Source organism: Spermophilus citellus (genome assembly GCF_964194105.1).
Source record: "Spermophilus citellus genome assembly, chromosome: 1".
NCBI classification, from domain to species: Eukaryota; Metazoa; Chordata; class Mammalia; order Rodentia; family Sciuridae; genus Spermophilus; species Spermophilus citellus.
The window spans coordinates 34,686,314-34,706,738 of NC_138182.1; the positions used below are offsets into that span (position 1 = coordinate 34,686,314).

The 20,425-nt window shown below is 37.9% G+C and overlaps 1 protein-coding gene across 1 annotated transcript; it reads right to left on the reverse strand.

Moving 5' to 3' along the window:
- Positions 1-510: 510 nt before the first annotated feature.
- On the reverse strand, positions 511-2,031 carry LOC308644720 (sperm motility kinase 2B-like; the record flags this gene model as incomplete). Its single annotated transcript, XM_081286327.1, has 1 exon — positions 511-2,031. One exon carries the CDS (start codon positions 2,029-2,031, stop codon positions 511-513), a length of 1,521 nt encoding a protein of 506 aa, XP_081142453.1.
- Between the last annotated feature and the right edge of the window lie 18,394 nt (positions 2,032-20,425).

Below are 20,425 nucleotides of genomic sequence, written 5' to 3' on the forward strand. Positions count from 1 at the left end.
CATGGTCACTAGCTAAAGGTCATGTTTACAATGGCTCAATGGGAGAGACTCCATGGACACTGGATCAACAGAAACCAGACTGTACTGTACTAGGTGAAAGCAAGTGAATGTTCTACACTGGCTCAAGACAAGTGAGTCCTCATCTATTCTAAGGGCAAGGGAGTCTACACCGGAGAGGGAGGCACAGTGGTCCAGGCCTGGGAGATGATGGCTGGTGGGACCTGACCCACCCTGAGGACCCTCCTTTCTTTGAATCAGAGCAGACCCTCATTTGAATCAGAGCATTTTTTAAAAATTTGCAACAAAAATTTTATTATACAATTTGTCCAAAATCAATGTATCAAGAAACATGTCAGCGGAATGGGAGAAGGGAAAGGGGCAGGGCAGGGTGAAGTGTCCCAGGCAGAACAGTCTCTGGTGTCTTCGGCAGGTGGGGGCAGAGGAATCCCAGGCTGTCCACTGGTCCTGTCTGGCTCAGCTCTCCAAGGAAGTGGAGAAGCCACAAAAGGTCTACTGATCCGGCTCTGGCTCACTTCTCCTGCGAACCCTTGGAAACACTCTATTGCGGACACGGACACGTGGCATGCAACAACAGCACAGTCTTTGGACACAGTTAGCGATCCTCCTGGTCCAGCTCTTCCTGGGTTCTCGGGGTTGCTCTGGGGATACATCTTGGGCGGAACTGCTGCGGACTGTCTCTACTAACCTGACCAGGCGCTTCCAGCGGTTGGGCAAGTAGGACACCGAGTGAGACTGGGAGGCTTCGTCAGGAGGCGGGGCCTCAGCAGGCTGGAAGTCCAGAGGAAGAGCAGGCAGGCTGGCCCTTCTGATGCCCACCTGCCCTGGCTGTTTGGCTTCCTCAGGCAGCTGGTGCTTATGGGGCAAGGGCAAGGCTCGAAGGGCAGGCTCACTCGTGCTCCCCCTGGGGAGCACAGGGCCACGGGAAAGGCCCGCAGGAAAAGAGGAAAGCCGAACCCTGCGAGGCACAGGCTTCGCTGGGAACTCGCACTCTACCCCCTGGCTTTTCTGGTGCTGCAGAATCAAATAGTTGGCCATCCCTGCATCAAACTTTCTCTTGGCCAGAGATACCCAGGTCTGGTATGGATCGAGACCATGGTCAACCAGGAGTGCCATTATTTGGGGGTCTGGGTGTTTGGGAAGAGCCTCGCTGCGCTGTTGGGGTACATGCTCCCCACCCTGCTTCAGCCATGGGTGCTGAGAGATTTGCTTGACTGTGGGCCGCTTCGGGGGCTTCACAGTCAGTATGCTGTGGATGAGCCCTCGGGCTCCCACAGGCACCGAGTCAGGGACAGCGTACCTTGCGTGAGTGATCCGCGTCAGCAGGTCCTCAGGGGAGGTGGAGTCAAATGGGAGGCTCTGTGTCAACATAAAATACAAGATGACCCCCAGGCTCCAGACGTCCACCGGGGGTCCCTCATACTCTTGCCGCAAGACACCTTCAGGGGCAAGGTATGGGAGTGTGCCCCGGATCCGCCTCAGCTTCTCCCCAGCCCTGAACCACGTGGCGGCACCAAAGTCGATCAGCTTGACGTGGCCTCTGGTGTCCAGCATGATGTTCTCTGGCTTCAGGTCTCGGTGCACGATGCCCTTGTCATGGAGGTAGCCCAGGGCACACACGATCTGCCTGAAAACCCTCCGGACCTCCTCCACCTGCATGCCACGTGTGATGTGATCAAGCAGTCGTCCCCCACCTATGTGCTCCATCACCATGTAGATGGTGCTCTGGGTGCCAAACACGTGAAACAGCTGGACCACGTTGGGGTGCTCCAGACTCATCATTATCTTGGGTTCGTTGAAGGCCGGAATGTTCTGCACTTCCAGTTCCAGGGCTTTCACTGCCACCTGTGCCCCTGAGAGGCGATGGAGGACTAGGCTCACCTGGCCATACCCACCACGCCCGATGACCTTCAGGAACTCATAGTGCTCCATGAAGGCCGCCACGCTGCAGGAGCCTGGCACCTGCAGTGCTGCTACTCCACTCTCACTACTCTCACTACTCTGGCTAAACATCCTAAGCAGGAACACCAACTAAGGGTGATAGCTAAAAAAAAATAACAAGCCAAAACAACAAAGCAAAACCAAAAACCAAAACAAAGCAAAACAACAAACCCAAATCAAAAAACCAAAAGCCAAAGCCCACAGCACCACCAACCACCAACCAACCACCAACCACCGAATACCAACCACCAACCACCAAACGCACTAACTATCTGGGAGTCCGACAGGTCACCACCAAGAGCTTCCTCACAATGAAGATTCCTCACAATGGCTCCTTATGAGGTCAGAGCAAGAAAAGGACCAATCATGCCCGGCCTAAACCCTCAGTGGTCATCTCCCTTTGGGGTCTCCAGAACTGTTTCCATGTCACAACAAGAATACAAATGGACTCCAGACAGACAGACATATATATATATATCTATATATATATATATATATATATATATATATATTGCTTCCATTGGTTATGGAGACTAATATTTACTTGTTTACAAATTAAAAGGACTTGTCATTTCAATTATAAACATTTCTAATAATTCTGGGCTTCTGAAGACCTTATCATATCTACATTCAAGGTATTCAATTTCTTTTTCTTCCAAATCATTGGTGTCAAAATAGAGTAGCACTTGGCTCCCATTTGATACTGAAACGACATGATTTGTTCCCGAAGCACAGTCTTAACACCTATGGGGCTAAGAGGGAGGAAGGCTTCATCCTAATTGCCCCATACAGTCCTACCAGGGAATTCTCATTGGAAACTCTGGAACTCAAAAAAGAGTGGGTTGATATATTCAAAGTGATAAAAAACAAAATGTGGACGCCAAGAATCCTAGCACTGGCAAAAGTGTCCTTCCCACAGAGAGAAGAAATGGAGGTCTTCCCAGATGAACGAGTCTCTTCCTGCTGCTGTAACAAAATACCTTGGAATGGGTAATATATTGGTAGTATTTCACTTCTCCCAGTTCAAGTTCAGAACATTTTGTGGCCATATCCTCACATGATGAAAGGGGAAGAAGTTTTGAACTCAATCCCTCAAGCACTTATTTTTTATTTTTTATTTTTTGGCTGAGGGGACATACTGGTGATTGATCCCAGGGTCTCAAACATATCAGTCAAATTCTCTAACAGTGAGGTACATCCCCAGCCACTTATTTATTTATATATTTATTTTGAGACAAAATTTTGCTAAGTTGCTCTGGCTGGGCTTGAATGAGTGATCATTCAGCCTCAGTAAACAGAGTACATAGGCTTACTTTGAACCCTTTGGCTCCTAAGATCTGTCCTAGAGAATATTGAGGTGTGTGAATGAGTAGCCCTGTCATTTGTTTTTAAGTAACATTTAGATTTTATTTCTTCCTGAATTAATTACTTTCAGATGGATTATAAAGAGTTTCTGTTGAAATCACCTGGAAACTTTAGATACATCAATGTAAGACATTAAGTGATCCTTCTCCAAGGATGAATCAATCACACCCACCTTTCCTGGCTGTGACATCTTCTATAACTATTCTAGGAAACTTCCTGTTGTTGACTACCTTTAATTAAATTTTCTATCACAGGCAACCTTTTGTATATCTAATCTTTTTTGTGTTAATGTTGTATCTGTTTGTAATGCATATGAAGACATTTTGAGAAACCGATTTAAATTTAAGTTTAAGGTAAAATTCAAGAGCTTGCATTACTTCCAATGAATATAATTCAATGGAGATGAGGACTTAATCAAGTAAACATATCTATATGGCTTCAGGGTTAAGGTTTGGTTTCTTGCCCTTGCTTATAAGCAGACTTGAATTTCTGCTTTCTAGTCCTCTCCAGTAGCACATAAATCAATTTTCTATGAATAGAAAAAACAAAAAACCCTACTGCTTTTTGGCAACTGTTGGGCTACAGCATATATAATAACAAGAACATCAGAGACTGCATTTTAGGCTCAACTTGTTCTTCACATCAAACAAATTTACACAGAGCTCACCCTGCATAGCTTTGTGCTGTCATGAACTTGGACCAATCAGAGGCTAATCTGATAAAGGGTATTATATAAATGTATTTTTGGGTAGAACTCAAGCAGCATCAGCCCATTCCAGTGCTTGTTATTCTGTCTTACCATCTGCTTGGCTTCATTGGTTCTAAGAATCAAAGTGGAATAAAATCAGCAAAATTGATCAGATTCTCTTTGGGCACCAGAGTCCATATAACCCAACCAAACAAATGAAATCGATGTGGACATATAGAGAGACTTGAGAATCTGGTCCTAGTATATAATCCCTGGACCTCTTGTTTTCTTCTGAGATCCCAGTTTTCCTTCTCTACATTCTCTCACCCAACACCACCATCACACAGGATGAAGGTTCAGGATAGAATAACCATATTTTAATTATTTTAGGCACTGTCAGTCTTTTCCAGAAGGATATATGTCACAGAGTTAAAACTTTTAAATTTACCCAAATTTATCATTATGTTTTAATTCTACGTGAAGAATTAAAAGTTGAGAATACACAGTGTAAAACACATGAGAAATTTATTGAACCAAAGATTTAAACAACTCACAGGTGCTAAGAAATTATAAGTAAGCACCATGCCTTCTTTTCTCCCAAAGATTAAGGACTCCAGTGTTTGAATTTACATACATTGTTTGGAATTTCATCACTATTATGTGCCATATGTAAGTGCCTCAGTCTGGCTGGGCACAATTCAGGAGCCACTTGTCAAAAGAAACGAACTTTATTTTTAGAACCACACACGCCAAATAAAACAGCTCCTCAGGAAAACCTCCAGAGCCCAACTGCCACCACCGGCTTCCCGTAAGCCTCTCCCAAAACCTCACCACCTCCCACAATCCTCCTGCTCTTGAGGCCGATTGGCTGGGTCGCGTGGGTAGAGCCAAAAAAGTCCCCCAGTGAGCAGCAACATGGTCTGAAAGGGCAGGGAAACATCCCAATGAGCATCATCTGTCCACCTATGTGACACCTATAAATATTTTTATAAAATTGGAATTGCTGTTAAGAGGGTCACTGATAAATAGAGCTCTTAGAAGTAGCCATAGATTTCTATAAAAATGGCACTTCTCCAAGAACAGATCGGGATGAAGTCAGGAAAGGAGGGTGGCTTTGATGATCATAGTTGGACACACATTGATCCTTTCTTGATTCCATATAATTGTGTTGAGCACATTTACTTGACACTAACATGTCCCAAAATGCACAGTTATCCTTTTCTCCAATCACCAATCCAAGAATGCATCAACAAGCTATGTATATGTCCCTGTTTGGAAGATTCCCATCATAATAATTGGCTAATTCCTCTTTATTTTCCTTCCAAGTCAGCTCAATTTGCTTTAAGATCCAAATCTTAAATTCTCTGGGTCCAAATCTTTTATTATCCAATACATATAGATAATTATTTTATGAAACAATTTCTGTAACTTGCATGGTTCATTAGATGCTGAATCATATCATCAGGTTCATTTTCATATTTCATGTCTTAATGTCGCATTACAGTTAATGATATTTGGAAAATTTTATCAATTGGGTAAAAGCTCAATTTAGGGAATACACTATGTCTTAATAAAGCCATAAGGTAAATTATGCCCTTTCCTTCTCTTTTTTTTTTTTTTCCACTCACTGTGCTCATCTTTTCAAGAGCTCTAACTAGCTTTATAAAACCACCTTTTAATTACATGAAATAGATATTCATTGAGCACTTAAGATTTCCCAGGAGCAATGCTAAGGAACTCTTACAGAGCTAGAGGCTGGGTCCATGGCAGCTGACCTCAAGTTCAGTGCTTCATCAACATTCACAAATTCACTCTGATGGAAGTATAACCAGTTACACAGACATTTCATCATCCTGAAAGATGGAATCAAATGTAGTCTCCTATGTTCTGAACAAGTTTAACACAAAACATACTATCATCTTTCCCTGAAGTTATTGTGTATTCTCTTTGATGAGGAAAATTTTGAGAAATATAGTGTTATTATAGTTGCCCTCTCACCCAAAGATGTACCTGCTCTAATTCCCCAAACCCATAAACATTACCTTACTTGGAAAGGGAGATTGCAGATGTGATCAAATGAAAGCTCTTGAGTTAGGGCGATTATCCTGGTTTACCCAGGTAAGGCTCATGTAATCAGAAGGCAGAAAGATTAGAGGAGTTGTGAGGACAGATGTGGAAGATGGACAGTGTAGCCAGGTGCCCAGAAATGTGTACAGACTCAAGGAGCTGGAAAGGCAAGAAAGGAATGGATTCTCCCTTAGTTCTTCCAAAAGGAACACAACCCCCACCACCACCTTGACTTTTAGCCTGTTAAAAATCACTGCTTTATTTCTAACCTCCAAAACTGTAAGAAAATAACTGCATTATTTTAAGCTGCTGAGTTGGTGGTAATTTTGTTACAGCAGCAATGGGAAATCAACACAGTTCCTTTTTAATCTGCCAAGTGCAAACCTCCTTCTGTGAGACTGGCCAGTACATGAGGATGAAGTGCAAACAAAACACAATCTGCTTTTTATCAACTAGGCCCATGTCATGTTTATTCACCCTGTGTCATCTGTCCCCAGTTACCAACCTGTGGGGCACTCAAAGACAACATGTTTATGCTGTGTTTAATGACCATTTTTTTTCATTATCTTTTGTGCCTAAGATTCAGGAGTGTGAAAATGCATTGTACAAAACGGAGTTATTCACCCCAATAATGTTACTTCCAGTTACCAATGACAAGTTCTGCTCCCTCAAATGTTGAAGTATAACATTAGAGAAGCACGCCAAGGCAAGCATATAAAGCAGGGTTTATTTAAAAAAGGGGTTACATAGACTTCTCCTGGAAGGGAGAAAGGGGCCATAGCTGGTACCCTGGTATCCCAAGAAGCAAGGTGTTCTGCCTTTTTATATGTCTTAGGCTTCCTTTGTTCTCCTGCCCTCTTCCCCTTATCTTTCTCCTTCCTGCATACCTGACTAGGCCCAGGAAATGCTTGGTGGCAGGGCCAAAAGGTGGAAACCAGGTGGGTAAAGGAGAAAGGGCATGATGGAGCAGCCCAGACCACATTAATTAACAACTTTATAACTCCCTGTAGGGAGCGACAGTTCCTGGGATAGGTTACCTTAGCAACACGTTGGAGCAGGGGCAGGTTACCTTGATAGGGTGGAAGAAGGGCTCTTTCATTCCCTCAGGGGGCAGTCTCCAACTTCCTGGACTCACTCAACTTGGCCTCCTTGATCTGATCTGCCTTGCTTTACCTATCTATACTGACTGCCTGTCTTGTCACAATAAGATAGAGTCCATGTCCAGGGAAAAGAAGGGGAACACCCAAGTCACAGATGCCTGCCCCAGAAACTACCTCAGCACCTCTGCAAGGAAACAGCCTACATTATCTTGGAGACTATTCTTACTTAGCAAGGAATTCTAAACTGGTGCGACTTACATTAAATAGTAACTCCTACTGCTCGAGTCTTTAAAGCCCCAAAATGCCAGAAAAGGATATTTTTGTTGTTGTTTCTCTGTGTTTTTTTTTTTTTTTTTTTGTGTGTGTGTTAATAAAATTCCTAAACCCCTTTGTTCTCCGCACACATACCAGAGGCCATTCTGGCCGATACCTGATTGCAATATTGATTTTTTTTAATTCCCAAATAAAAGATTCTCTGTTGGACATTTGTTTGTATATTTTTGTTTGATTTTGACAGGGGTAATATACACATACTGGTTCACACAAGAACTACACTGAAAATGGAAAGCAAACAGATTTTCCCATGTGTTCTAGTGGACCTGGGGAACACTTTGTAAAACAGCAAAGGAGTGTTCCATGAAGGTCTAATACAAAAATACAAGTATCCATTGGGAGTCTTCTCTTTTTTAATTTTTTTTTTCGAATTCCAATAGAAATATTTCCTAACAAATACTTCTAAAAGTAAACCAAGTCAGATGCAATGGTGCATGCCTGTAATCTCAGCCTCTTGGAAGGCTGAGGCAGGAGGATCTCAAGTTCAAAGCCAGCCTCAGCAACAATGAGGCACTAAGCAACTCAGTGAGATCCTGTCTTTAAATAAAATACAAAATAGGGCCAGTGATGTAGCTCAGTGGTTGGGTGCCCCCAGGTTCAATCCCTGGTACCCTCACCCCCTGGGGTAAAAAAAATAAAATAAAACAAGCACAGAGTAGGAAACTAGGGCTCAGAGTAAAGAGCCAAGCTTTCTTGGACTCATTTATCACTACCAGAATGATCTAGTCTTGCTTCAAACTTCCAGACAAGTTGGATCATAGTTAACTTTCATTTCACTAAGGAAGGTCAAATAATACAATGGAAGGAAACATTGGAAAGGGACTATGGATCCTGAGTTCTATCTTTGGCTCAAGAAGACTAAACTCCTGGAGAGTTCAGCTCGTACAAATAAATAAGGCAAGGAAAATGACATACTTTCCAGGTTTTCCTTCATCTCTTGGTGTCCTTAATTTTTGTGATTCTTGTAGACTGCCTCATGTTATCATTTCCTATCACTTGCCATCTAGTGAAGTGAAATACCAAGTTTACCCTGAATGCTTAGCATATTTTTAAATATGCTATGAGGTTTAAATGAATATGTGACTGCCTATGTAGAGAGAAAGCTTTCTGTATAGTTTGAAACAATGAGATCATGTCTGGCATGTACTTAGACATGCCACAAGAAATAATATATGGATAGAGCTAATGATAGATGGAGATATAATGGATTAATTTTGCCTAAGAACCTAACGATAAGAGCTAATATCACATATTTCTCTGAATTTCTTACTACTTATTCATTTCCAGAGGAACACAGAAGGTCACACACACACACACACACACACACACACATACACAATCTTTCCTTTTGCCCATGATTTCAGCACTGTGGGAACCAAGTAGAAACAGATGTTAAGTGGAAAGTAGTAAGTAATAAATAGAAAACAAACTAGACACACTTTTTTGAAAATAAAAGTAGTCAGATGATAAATAGAATATATACAGTATAATAAATAGGATATGCATTATACTATGTGGTATGGGTGTATATATAGCACATATATACATATAGTATAATCTGTTTCATAACATTGGACTCTAGTATTTTCTATCTAAACATGAAACTCCTCTTAGATTATGTTTTATTTAATTTCCCAGAATTTAAAAGAGCTAGACTTTCTGCAAATATATGAAAATATAGATTGTGCCCTTACATTGTGCCCTTACATAGTTAATCTTTCAATAGGTTGCTAACGTCTGCTAGCCAGGCTGGCAACCTGAGCTGGTTCACAAGAGCTGGCTACATCAATAACTAAGAAAACAGTTCAAGAAGCATGCAACACACAGAAATACCTTTTGCTTGCAGGAATCAGGGACAACTCTCAGCCTCAAGGGTCAAGGGTCCTTTGGAAAAAGAGAGAGAGAGCACGTGGGAAATCATCCTATTTATTGAGGGGAAGGCATTCTAGAAAGTTCAACCCAAATGAGGCAAGAAATTGGGTTTCAGGAAGGTGTAGCCATTCATTCTTCAAAAACCTTCTGCCCTTATCTACAGACAAACCATCTATTGCTTTCTGTTACTTGAGAGTAGTTTACATTTTCTGGAAATATAGGAATGGAATCATATCCTATATACAATTGTTTTCTTGCTTCTTTCCTTCAGTATTTTTTGAGATTCACTTATGTTGCATGTATCAATAGTTCATCTATTTTTAATGCTGAATAAGATGGAATTGTATAGATACACAGAAACTTTTTTTTTCCAATTCATCTTATGGTTGGAGATTTGGGTTGTATCTCTTTGGTTGTTACATATAAACCTGCTATGAACATTCAAATATAATGCATGGGTACATGCTCCCATTTTTCATGGTAAATGCATATAGATGGAATGTTTATAATGTGATACACTAGGTGAATTTTTAAAACTGCCTAATTGTTTTTAAAGTAATTTGACCATTTTCCATTTCTACCAACCATTATACAGATTCTAGTTCCATATGATCTTTAAAATTGGTGTGACTACCATGTTGATAGTTGTGTAATGTCATCTAACCTTAATTTATACTTCCTTAATGATTTATATGCTTATAATTTATATGTTAAAATGATTGACATATATATCTTTTTAAAAAATATTTATTTTTTAGTTGTAGTTGGACACAATACCTTTATTTCACTTATTTGTTTTTATGTGGTGCTGAGGATTGAACCCAGGGTCTCACATGTGCCAGGCGAGTGCTCTACCGCTGAGTCACATCCCAAGCCCCATGAATATATCTTTAAATACAAGTCTGTTCAAATACTTCACTTTTTAAAAATTTTTTGCTTGTACTCTTTTTACTGAGATTTGAGGATTAGAAAATTGCTACCTTTTTTTTAAGAGAGAAAGAATTTTTTTTTCTTTTTTAATATCGTATGTGGTGCTGAGGATCGAACCCGGGCTGCACACATGCCAGGAGAGCACGCTACTACTTGAGCCACATCCCCAGCCCCAAAATTGCTACTTTTTAAAACAAATATTTGGTAGAATTCATCAATGAAGTCATCTAGAATGCGAGTTTTCTTTATGGGGTGAATTTTAACGATAAGTTCATTTTCTTGAATAGATACAAAACTTTCCATATATCTATATCTATCTATCTATTTATCTATCTACATACACACACACACACAGACACACACACACACACACGTATATATATATGTATTTATTTTATTTTATTTTTTTTGCAGGTGAGTTTTGGTAAATTGTATCTTTCAAATATTTTCCCCATTTCATTTATTGAATTAAATTATTCAAAATATTGCTATTGTACTTTAAATATCTATAGGTTCTATTTTGGTGCTGTTTCTCTTATTTTTGATATTAGCAATTTGTTCTCTCATTTATTGATTTGACCATTTCATTAGTTTCTTCATATTCTATAGGCCAATTTGGATTTCTTTTATTATGGCATTAGATAAGAATACAACAACATTTCTTCTTATTTTTTCTAGTTAACACATTTACTAATTTTATTTATTTTGAAGGGCTGGGAACTAATCAGGACCATGCTCATGCTAAGCTAAGTTCTACCACAGAGCTATATACCCCCTTTATTTAGAAAGGCATAACTTAGTTTATCTTTTGTCATACATAATTTTTAGTATGCCATGTTTTTCTATGTCTAAATACCAATATTTGTATTTTTAAATAAAATGGTGCAATTTATAGAAAGAGCTCTTCAAGTAAGAAGAATTTGGATTTGTATCCTAAATGATATCCACTATAATTCTAGTTATTGCATACATAAGTGGAGGTAATTCTACTTAAATTTTATTCCTTGGGCATATCAAATGAAGTCAAGTATATAAAGTTCAGTGATTGACAAATATAAGAGTTTTAACAACTGTTATTATTTGATTCTAAATTCATCTATACTTTTTCTAACCATTGTCATTTTAATTATTGTTTCCCATTAAAATTTAATGAATAAGTACTCATTAATCCTCTAATGTGTTTTCTTCGCTAGAGCATATTATGTTATTGCATTTAGAATTATACAAACAATATCTTTGCCTCTTAAATTAGATTCTGCCAGAATTTCATTTAAATGGTAGAGCAGAAAATTATCAAATATGCAGTATTTGGAAAACTTCTTTTGCAAATACATGGAAGTTTGTTTTGGCCTTTCTATTTACAAAAGAAAACCATTATGCCTCATTTTTCCCTATCTTACAAAGCTGTTCAGCACTGGTTCAGGCCTGCCCAGGAAGAATGCATCCCCCATTCAAATTTTGTGACAGATCCCAAAGGTGCTAGAGCCAAAGGTACTTAGCTAACTGCACTAATCACAGTTGAACACCAAGTTCTGTCTTAAAGGAGTTCCCAGAGAAGCCCTTGCAAGCCTGATCTGTGAGTGTGTGTGTACATTGGGCTAATTCATTGATAACTTAAAGTGCACAAATATTAAGCTAATTAGTAAATATAATCTAATAGAAACTCAGAGACTTTTCACACATCTCCATAATTCAACCAAAATAAAGACATAGACAACTAACAAAGAACATCAAAATTCTTCACCCTGATCTCCTTCAGTTACTAATCCACTAAAGTAAATAGCATAAATTAGTTTTGCCTTCTTTTGAAATTTTAGTAATGGAATTATAACATATGTACTCCTTTGTACATAATTTAATTCACTTACATTTACACCTGGAAGATTCACAAATGTGGTCATCTGTGATAGTAATTCTTTAATGGCAACTGCTAAAAAATAAGGCAATCACTATGTATCTATAATGCATGTCTATTCATGAAAAGAAAAGCAAGACATTCCCCCTGTCTGGAGTTAAAAACCTTCTCAGCTTTATCTCGTAAATTCTCCTGCTATATTTTACACTCAACTTTGAAAAACAACAACAAACACATTTTTCTTATTTTCACTTTTTTTAGAATGAGAGATGCTCAGAACAGATAATGTACTGGCTCTGGCTCTCCTCATGGTGTTGTATCAGGATCAGAGCAGCTTTTCAAAACAGGAAGTACCAGTCATTTCTCTCTGAATTACTGATTAGTAGGTGTCAATTGTAACTTGCAATTTATGACTTTAAAAAAAAAGAACTAATCAAGTTATTCTGTACAGCTCAAACACTGCCTCAAGTGACTGTATAATCAAATAACCTACCTTTAGGAAAATGAAAACTAACTCTCATTTTTTATATTTTCAAGGAATATATTTTCTCTGAGGATTCTCTCTCTCTCTCTCTCTCTCTCTCTCTCTCTCTCTCTCTCTCTCTCTCTCTCTCTCTCTCTTTGCCCATCGGAATAAAATATAGGGGAGGTTAGAATTAAATAGAAAGCGATACCCTGATGTTCCACTCAGCCTGACTAAACTTTACATACTTTTTCTTTCTGACCTATAGTCCCCTAACTTTTCTTTCCCTAAAGCATTTACTCTGGAAAACTTGAAACTGCATTGTTTTTCTCTTTACCTTTGAGATGTGTATTTTATCCCAGCCTCTTGCCAGTTTTACAAACTCAGTGGTATGTCTTCCTCAAAGATCTGGAAGCCATCTGTTTGAAATGTGGCCATCCAGAAAATTAGCACACCATTATGGAAAACAGTACAGATGTTCTTCAAAATTAAAAATATATGTACATTTTTTAAAATAAAGCTACCACATGACACAAAAATCTCACTTCTGGGTATGTATCCAAAAGAAATAAAATAACTATTCCAAAGTGACTTTTGCACTCCGATGTTCATTACATCATTATTCATAATAGCCAAGAAACAAAAAAAAGTCTATTGATAGATGAATGGAGACAAAAACATTATAAACACATGCAATCATGCACCAATCACACCCTGATATTTGGGTCAATGAAACACATATACAAAGGAAATTTCATAAGATGATAATGGAGCTGAAAATTTTCCTACCTCTGTCACCAAAACAGACTTGTCTAGGCCTGCCTCAAGGGGCTGAAACTCAAAAGTGTTCTCACCATTTGTCAAAAGGTTAAAACTCAAGTGTTCTCACCAATAAATTAATTAATTAATCAATGTATATGCATACATAATTGATTATAATGATCATTTCAAATGTATATATACATATATCAAAATATCAAGTTGTATGTCTTGAGTATGTATACTCTGTCAATTATACCTCAATAAAATAATAAAAAGAAAGAAAATATAGCATTCCTATTTCCCAAGTTCAGTGTGAAAGAAGCAGTCTACTTTTATAAAGCCCTAATTGGCAAATTCAGATAGCCTAAACACATAGACCCATTTCACTCCATAGGGCCTTCAGTGCTTTTTCGCTATCTCATTCCAGCACCTGAAAACTCAGCACTTTTTGTTTCAGCTGGCTTTAATCTCTCTCTTCTATTGCAAAGTTCTTGACTCATATTGCAAATCTTGAAGAAATCCTTCCTTGCCTGTTGAACTTCATCCAGTGCAATTTTTGATAAAATTCTCAGTAAATATTTGTATACTTTTTACAAATTTATAGAATTAGAATATATGGTTCATAAGCTCCTTTGCCAAATGACTATAATTATATAAAGTTCTTGAACCTTCAATTTGCTTTGAGAAGGAAGGAATCTGATTTTCTTTCATCTGTATATGAAAAAGGGAAAGAAGTAAAGGAGATGGTGTGCGATCCTGATTTAAGACCCTAATTACAGCCAAGTTTCTCAAGCAGTGTGAAACAAGGTGTTCCTGTGAAAATAGCAAAGAAAAACTCTGGAGAAGGGTTAGCAGGTAATGGAGAAGGCTGGCAAAAATTCTTGCTGCACTTGACCAGATTCAATGCACCTTTGAGAAGGAGTCAGCTAGTTCCTGAAGGAGGGGATTAGTTTAGACAGAAACATTAGGAAAACCTTAGGAAAAGGTTTGTGTGCTTGTGTGTGTGTGTGTGTGTGTGTGTGTGTGTATGTGCATGTGTGTGTATGTGTGCATGCGCACACATTCATAGTAACTTTCGAAGAAATTTTGTATACTTTTTTGCATTGTTTTAGAAACAGGGGCTTCGTATATGCCATTTACAGAATTTAATGAATTACCCTCAGGAATAATTATAATTTAAGAAACCAAAATGAAGAAATTTCTACAAATGTGAGAAAAATTGCCTAATTTTTAATCTGATGATAAGATTAATATTGTATATAAATTCTATATTTAGTGTTGTATATACACTTTTTCTATGTTATTAATACTTTATGATTTGGGCGTTTTTCTCAGAATTTTTCTCTGTATTATTGGCATTTTGCTTGGGATAATCTCAAATGAAAAAAGCTTCTTTTTTTAAAATTCACTTTTTTTCACAGAATAAAATCCAACTTCTAAAATAAATGATAACAGAATATACTTGTACACACAATGATAATATCTCTGGGTCTACTACAGTTTTCATCATACTTACATTACAATAATAGCAATGTTGTGAGCATTATACTTTATAATTTACAAAGTACAAAGCAATTTCATTTGATCATCACAATAAATGTGGAAATAGGATTAATTTCATTTTGTAGTTGAGTTTCAAGTGAAAGAATTTGTCTATGATCTCGAACAGGAACACAGTTATAAATATTTCTTGATTGTGTGCTCTTTTGACATGATTTGAAATAGCCGAATAGTTATTGCAGCAATTATACAAAAAGTTTCATATATTCACACATATGTCTCTGATATTTGTGTGTGTGTGTGTATAGTTTTTTCTGTGCATTTTCCCAAAATATGTACATTCCTTTCCATAACTGAAATTTCAAATCAGGAAATTAACGAAGCCAGAATTAGACAGGCAGTTAGGCAAGGGTAGGATCTAGAGAATGGAGGGATTAAAATGTTAATGCCTTCAGATCCCTTTCTTCATCCTTATCAAAATAACCTGCCCCTGCTCCAACCTGTTGCTAAGGTAACCTGTCCCAAGGATTCTCCCTCCCTACAAGGAGTCATAAAAGTTGTTAATTAATGCACCCTGGGTCCCCTTCCTGCCTGGATCACTCTACCTTGGCCCCTCCAGCCCATCTGCTTGTCACCTTTTGGCCATCTCACCTAGGCCATCTCCTGAGCCTAATCATGTAAGCAGGAAGGAGAGAGAGAAGGGGGAAGAGAGCAGGAGAGGAAATTTAGAATGGATAAAAGAGGCAGAATGCTCCATTGTGTATAGATGCCACATTTTTTAATCCATTCATCTGTTGAGGGGCATCTAGATTGGTTCCACAGTCTAGCTATTGTGAATTGTGCCTCTATAATCATTGATGCAGCCGTATCCCTATAGAGCGCTTTTTTAAGGTCCTCAGGGAATAGTCCGAGAAGTGCGATAGCTGGGTCAAATGGTAGATCCATTCCCAGCTTTCCCAGGAATCTCCATACTGCTTTCCAAATTGGCCTCACCATTTTGCAGCCCCACCAACAGTGTACAAGTGTACCCTTTTCCCCGCATCCCCGCCAAAGCTTGTTGTTGTTTGACTTCATAATGGCTGCCAATCTTACTGGAGTGAGATGGTATCTTAGGGTGGTTTTGATTTGCATTTCTCTGATTGCTAGAGATGGTGAGCATTTTTTCATGTACTAGTTGATTGATTGTATGTCCTCCTCTGAGAAGTGTCTGTTCAGGTCCTTGGCCCATTTGTTGATTGGGTTATTTGTTATCTTATTGTTTAATTTTTTGAGTTCTTTGTACATTCTGGATATTAGGGCTCTATCGGAGGTGTGGGGGGAAAAATTTGTTCCCAGGATGTAGGCTCTCTATTTACCTCTTTTATTGTTTCTCTTGCTGAGAAAAAACTTTTTAGTTTAAGTAAGTCCCATTTGTTTATTCTTGTTGTTAACTCTTGGGCTATGGGTGTCCTATTAAGGAATTTGGAGCCCGACCCCACAATATGTAGATCGTAGCCAACTTTTTCTTCTATCAGACGCAGTGTCTCTGATTTGATATCTAGCTCCCTGATCCATTTTGAGTTAATTTTTGTGGATGGCGAGAGAAAGGGATTCAATTTCATTTTGTTGCATATGGATTTCCAATTTTCCCAGCACCATTTGTTGAAGATGCTATCCTTCCTCCATTGCATGCTTTTAGCCCCTTTATCAAATATAAGATAGTTGTAACTTTGTGGATTAGTCTCTGTGTCTTCTATTCTGTACCATTGGTCCACCCGCCTGTTTTGGTACCAGTACCATGCTGTTTTTGTTACTATTGCTCTGTAGTACAGTTTGACCTCTGGTATCGCTATACCTCCAGATTCACACTTCCTGCTTAGAATTGCTTTTGCTATTCTGGGTCTTTTGTTTTTCCATATGAATTTCATGATTGCTTTCTCTATTTCTACAAGAAATGCCGTTGGGATTTTGATTGGCATCGCATTAAACCTATAGAGAACTTTTGGTAATATCGCCATTTTGATGATGTTAGTTCTGCCTATCCATGAACAGGGTATATTTTTCCATCTTCTAAGGTCTTCTTCTATATCTCTATTTAGGGTTCTGTAGTTTTCATTGTATAAGTCTTTCACCTATTTTGTTAGGTTGATTCCCAAGTATCTTATTTTCTTTGAGGATATTGTGAATGGAGTGGTTTTCCTTATTTCCATTTCAGAGGTTTTGTTGCTGATATACAGGAATGCCTTTGATTTATGCGTGTTGATTTTATAACCTGCCACTTTGCGGAATTCATTTAATAACTCTAGCAGCTTCTTTGTAGACTCTTTTGGGTCTGTTAAGTATATTATCATGTCATCCGCAAATAGCGATAGTTTAATTTCTTCTTTTCCTATTTTTATGCCTTTAATTTCTTTTGTCTGTCTAATTGCTCTGGCTAGTACTTCGAGAACTAAATTGAATAGAAGTGGTGATAGAGGGCATCCCTGTCTTGTTCCAGATTTTAGAGGAAATGCCTTCAGTTTTTCTCTGTTTAGGATGATGCTAGCCTGAGGTTTAGCATATATAGCTTTTACAATGTTGAGGTAAGTTCCTGTTATCCCTAGTTTTTCTAGTGTTTTGAACATAAAGGGATGTTGTACTTTGTCAAATGCTTTTTCTGCATCCATCGAGATGATCATGTGGTTCTTGTCTTTAAGTCTATTGATGTGGTGAATAGCATTTATTGATTTCCGTATATTGAACCATCCTTGCATCCCAGGAATGAATCCTACTTGATCATGGTGCACAAGTTTTCTGATATGTTTTTGTATTCGATTCGCCAGAATTTTATTGAGAATTTTTGCATCCAAGTTCATTAGAGATATTGGTCTGTAGTTTTCTTTCTTTGAAGTATCTTTGTCTGGTTTTGGGATCAAAGTGATGTTGGCCTCATAGAATGAATTTGGAAGAGCTCCTTCTTTTTCTATTTCTTGAAATAGCTTGAAAAGTATTGGTATTAATTCTTCTTTGAAGGTTTTGTAGAACTCCGCTCTATACCCATCCAGTCCAGGGCTTTTCTTGGTTGGTAGTCTTTTGATGGCTTCTTCTATTTCTTCTTTTGTTATTGGTCTGTTTAAATTGTGTGTGTCTTCCTGTCTCAATCTGGGCAAATCATATGCCTTAAGAAATTTATCGATATCTTCATTATCTTCTGTTTTATTGGAATATAGGGTTTAAAAATACTTTCTAATTATCTTCTGTATTTCTGTAGTGTCTGTTGTGATATTGCCTTTTTCATCCCATATGTTAGTAATTTGAGTTCTCTCTCTTCTTCTTTTTGTTAGCATGGCTAAGGGCTTGTCTATCTTATTTATTTTTGCAAAGAACCAACTTTTAGTTTTATCAATTTTTTCAATGGTTTCTTTTGTTTCAATTTCGTTGATTTCTGCTCTAATTTTAATTATTTCTTGTCTTCTACTACATTTGCTGTTGTTTTGCTCTTCCTTTTCTAGTGTTTTGAGGTGTTGCGTGAGTTCATTTATTTGTTGGTTTTTCCTTTTTTTGAGGTAAGAACTCCAAGAAATGAATTTCCCTCTTAAAACTGCTTTCATTGTGTCCCATAGATTCCGGTATGTTGTGTCTGTGTTATCATTTGATTCTAAGAATTTTTTCATCTCTTCCTTTATGTCTTCTATAACCCATTGATCATTCAATAACATATTGTTCATTTTCCATGTGATGTAGGATTTTTCCTTCCTTCTTTTATCATTGATTTCCAATTTCATTCCATTATGATCAGATATGGTGCATGGTATTATCTCCACGCCTTTATATTTACTAAGAGTTGCCTTATGGCATAATATATGGTCTATCTTTGAGTAGGATCCATGTGCTGCTGAGAAGAACGTGTATCCACTTGATGATGGTTGATATATTCTATATATGTCGGTTAAGTCTAGGTTATTGATTGTGCTATTGAGTTCTATAGTTTCTTTATTCAGCTTTTGTCTAGATGATCTGTCTAATGGCGAGAGCGGTGTGTTGAAGTCACCCATAATTATTGTGTTGTGGTCTATTTGACTCTTGAACTTGAGGAGAGTTTGTTTTATGAATGTTGCAGCTCCATTGTTTGGTGCATACAAATTGATGATTGTTATGTCTTGTTGGTGGATGGTTCCTTTTAACAGTATATAGTGACCTTCTTTATCCTTCTTGATTAACTTAGGTTTGAAGTTGATTTTATTCGATATGAGTATGGCCACTCCTGCTTGCTTCCGAGGGCCATGTGAGTGGTATGATTTTTCCCAACCTTTTACCTTCAGCCTGTGTATGTCTTTTCCTATCATATGAGTCTCCTGAAGGCAGCATATTGTTGGATTTGTTTTTTTGATCCAGGTTACTAGCCTATGTCTCTTGATTGGTGAGTTTAGGCCATTAACATTTAAGGTTACAATTGAGATATGATTTGTACTTCCAGTCATGCTTATTTATTTATTTATTTTAGTTTGGCTGGTTTTACTTTTTGGTTATTTTCCTCCCCCTTTACTGAGATACCTCCTGCTGTTAGTTTTGGGCACTATTTTTCAATTCCTCTTCTTGTAGTGTTTTGTTCAAAATGCTTTGCAGAGCTGGTTTTCTTGCTGGTTTTCTTTTAGCTTTTGTTTATCGTGAAAGATTTTAATTTCATTGTCAAACTTGAAGCTCAATTTTGCTGGATATAGTATTCTTGGTTGGAATCCATTATTTTTCAGCGTTTGAAATACATTATTCCAGGATCTTCTCGCTTTCAAAGTTTGTGATGAGAAATCGGTCGTTAATCTAATTGGTTTACCCCTGAATGTAATCTGCCTCTTTTCTCTCATAGCTTTTAGTATTCTCTCCTTGTTCTGTACGTTGTCTATCTTCATAATTATATGTCTTGGAGTTGGTCTATTATGGTTTTGAATGTTCGGGGTCCTGTAGGCTTCCAGGATTTGGCAATCCATTCCATCTTTCATCTCTGGGAAGTTTTCTAGAATTATTTCATTTAATATGCTGTCCATTTCTTTGGTTTGAATCTCTGTGCCTTCTTCTATCCCTATGACTCTCAGATTTGTTTTTTTATGACATCCCATATCTCTTGAATAGATTGCTCGTGGGATTTAAGCATCTTTTCTGTGTTGACTATATTCTTTTCAAGTTGATAAACCTTGTCTTCATTATCTGATGTTCTGACTTCTACTTGATCAAGTCTATTTGTAATATTCTCGTTTGAATTTTTAATTTGGTTTATAGTTTCCTGCAATTCTAGGATTATTGTTTGATTTTTTTTTAATATCTCTATCTCCTGGTAGAGCTTGTTCTTTGCCATTTGAATTTGTTTGTTTAATTCATTTTCAAAATATACTTTTATTTCTTGGACTTGCTGTTTCATGTCTTCTCTAATATTCCTTTCCAGTCGAGTTAGGTATGCCTTGAGTTCTTTCCCTATCCCTGTTTCTGATGTTTCTATGTCCTCCTGTAGAATTGAGTTGTCTTGCATTGTTTGTAATCCTTTTTTCCCTTGTTTTCTCATGTTGTCCATGTTACTTTCC